This window comes from Dunckerocampus dactyliophorus, chromosome 4 (genome assembly GCF_027744805.1).
Source record: "Dunckerocampus dactyliophorus isolate RoL2022-P2 chromosome 4, RoL_Ddac_1.1, whole genome shotgun sequence".
NCBI lineage: Eukaryota > Metazoa > Chordata > Actinopteri > Syngnathiformes > Syngnathidae > Dunckerocampus > Dunckerocampus dactyliophorus.
In genome coordinates, this window is record NC_072822.1 from 5,582,165 (window position 1) to 5,583,820 (window position 1,656).

The following is a 1,656-nucleotide window of genomic DNA, read 5'->3' on the forward strand; positions in this document are numbered from 1 at the left end:
AAGTGATTTCACACCATCATGCGCATGAGCAGATCTTGTCAGACTTTCACAAGTTTTGTTTTTTCTTTGGCTTTTTTTGTGACGCCACCACAGAAGGGTACCAGTGATGGCTAAGATGTACACAAAATGTGTAAAACAGTATATTTTTTCCAGTAATGCCTACACAACACCATTGGGTGACAGTATCGCTCCGCAAACATCTTTTTTTTTTTTTTTTTATAAAAATTAGACCTTAGAAGTCAGCCAGTGTGTTCCACCCTTGTGTGGTTTAAATCAATTCAAGGCAGATGTGCCTATAAACATTTTTATTTCATGTCAACTTTTTTTTGTGGTTTTGCATAGTGATAAACAGTGTTAAACAGCAGGTTGATTATTTGCCATGATATAATAAAACACACTAAATGAATATCAGGAACACAATGCAAATAAATATGAGTGGATACAGAAAAAAACAGTCCATCAAGCTGTCACGCAGTTCTGGATGACTTGTGGAGTCTTAGCGTATCCTGCTATATCTCCTCCTCCTCCTCCGCCTCCTCCTGTAGGATCTGATCCTCCTCCTCCTCCTGAAGGATCTACTCCTCCGCCTCCTCCTCCTGGATCTGCTCCTCCTGCGCCTGCCTCTGCGGACCCTCCTGATCCTTCTAGGAGCGATTCTTCTTCTCCTCCTCCTCCTTCTCCTTCCTCTCCTTCGAGTGGACCTTCTCCTTCTCCTCCGAGAATAAGTCCTCCTGCGCCTTCTCCTGGAGCGACCCCTCCTGGCTCTCCTTCGCCTCCTCCTCCTGCCTCTTCTTCTCCTTCTCCTTCTCCTTCTCCTCCTCCTTCTCCTCCTCCCTCCATACCTTCTTCTCCTCCTGCGACCAAGGGCGTAAGAGTTTATCTTGAATGAGGCCCTGACTCCTCTGCCACTGGTGCGGACGATGTATTTGCTGGCCGCCAGTCTCCGGACAGCGAGGCTGATCCTGCCTCTGTTCCTGACCACGTCGTAGCCATTGGCCTTCAGGATTTTCCTGACGCCGGCCACGGACACGCCTGTCCGCCCCCCGTATGAGGAGATGGCATTTAGAATTAGGTTGGACACCATTTTCCTTCGCCTCGGCGATTTGGATGCCATGAGCATTGTGGGCAGGCCAACGCCTTATTAAGACTATATTGGAGTGGCCTCTCCAGGTGGGCTGTTGTTGGCGGAGCGTCTGCCCCAGGTGGAGGCCGGATTTATAAGATTCTTCCGGTTTGTACAAGAGCTTCATTCTCAGTAACGTGAGTACTTTAGGGACATGAGAGGCCTTCGGACAAAGTATGATGCGTGACGTATGAATGCATGAATGGGTGCCTCCTTTTTACAAAAAAAATGTCGTCATCATTACGACATGTACCATACATCGAATTAAACGCCCCTTATTACAAACCTTCGCCTCGAGCCTCGCTGGGTTTAAAACTTTAATTTAGACCTGTTAAAACCATCCACTGAGACGCCAAGACTGTTTTTTAAAGCGATTATCGCACTCCCTGAGGAGAAATTCAACTTTGACTCTTTGGTGGTATGTTGCGCACGCACAGAAAACTCACGTGCTTGGGGACACCTCTTGAAATGTTATGACGTTTACCTCCCGACGCTACCGTAGTGGATTTGAGTTGATTGTATAGTGTAGACTT

The 1,656-nt window shown here is 47.2% G+C and overlaps 1 protein-coding gene across 1 annotated transcript; it reads right to left on the bottom strand.

Moving 5' to 3' along the window:
• Positions 1-496: 496 nt before the first annotated feature.
• LOC129179409 (protamine-like) lies at positions 497-1,250 on the bottom strand. Its single transcript, XM_054772614.1, has one exon. It carries the CDS (start codon positions 1,118-1,120, stop codon positions 497-499), a length of 624 nt encoding a protein of 207 aa, XP_054628589.1. The 5' UTR covers positions 1,121-1,250.
• Between the last annotated feature and the right edge of the window lie 406 nt (positions 1,251-1,656).

What these genes read in the sequence shown, in the direction of transcription:
- LOC129179409 (XM_054772614.1), bottom strand. Translation starts at nt 1,120, where the DNA reads ATGCTCATGGCATCCAAATCGCCGAGGCGAAGGAAAATGGTGTCCAAC.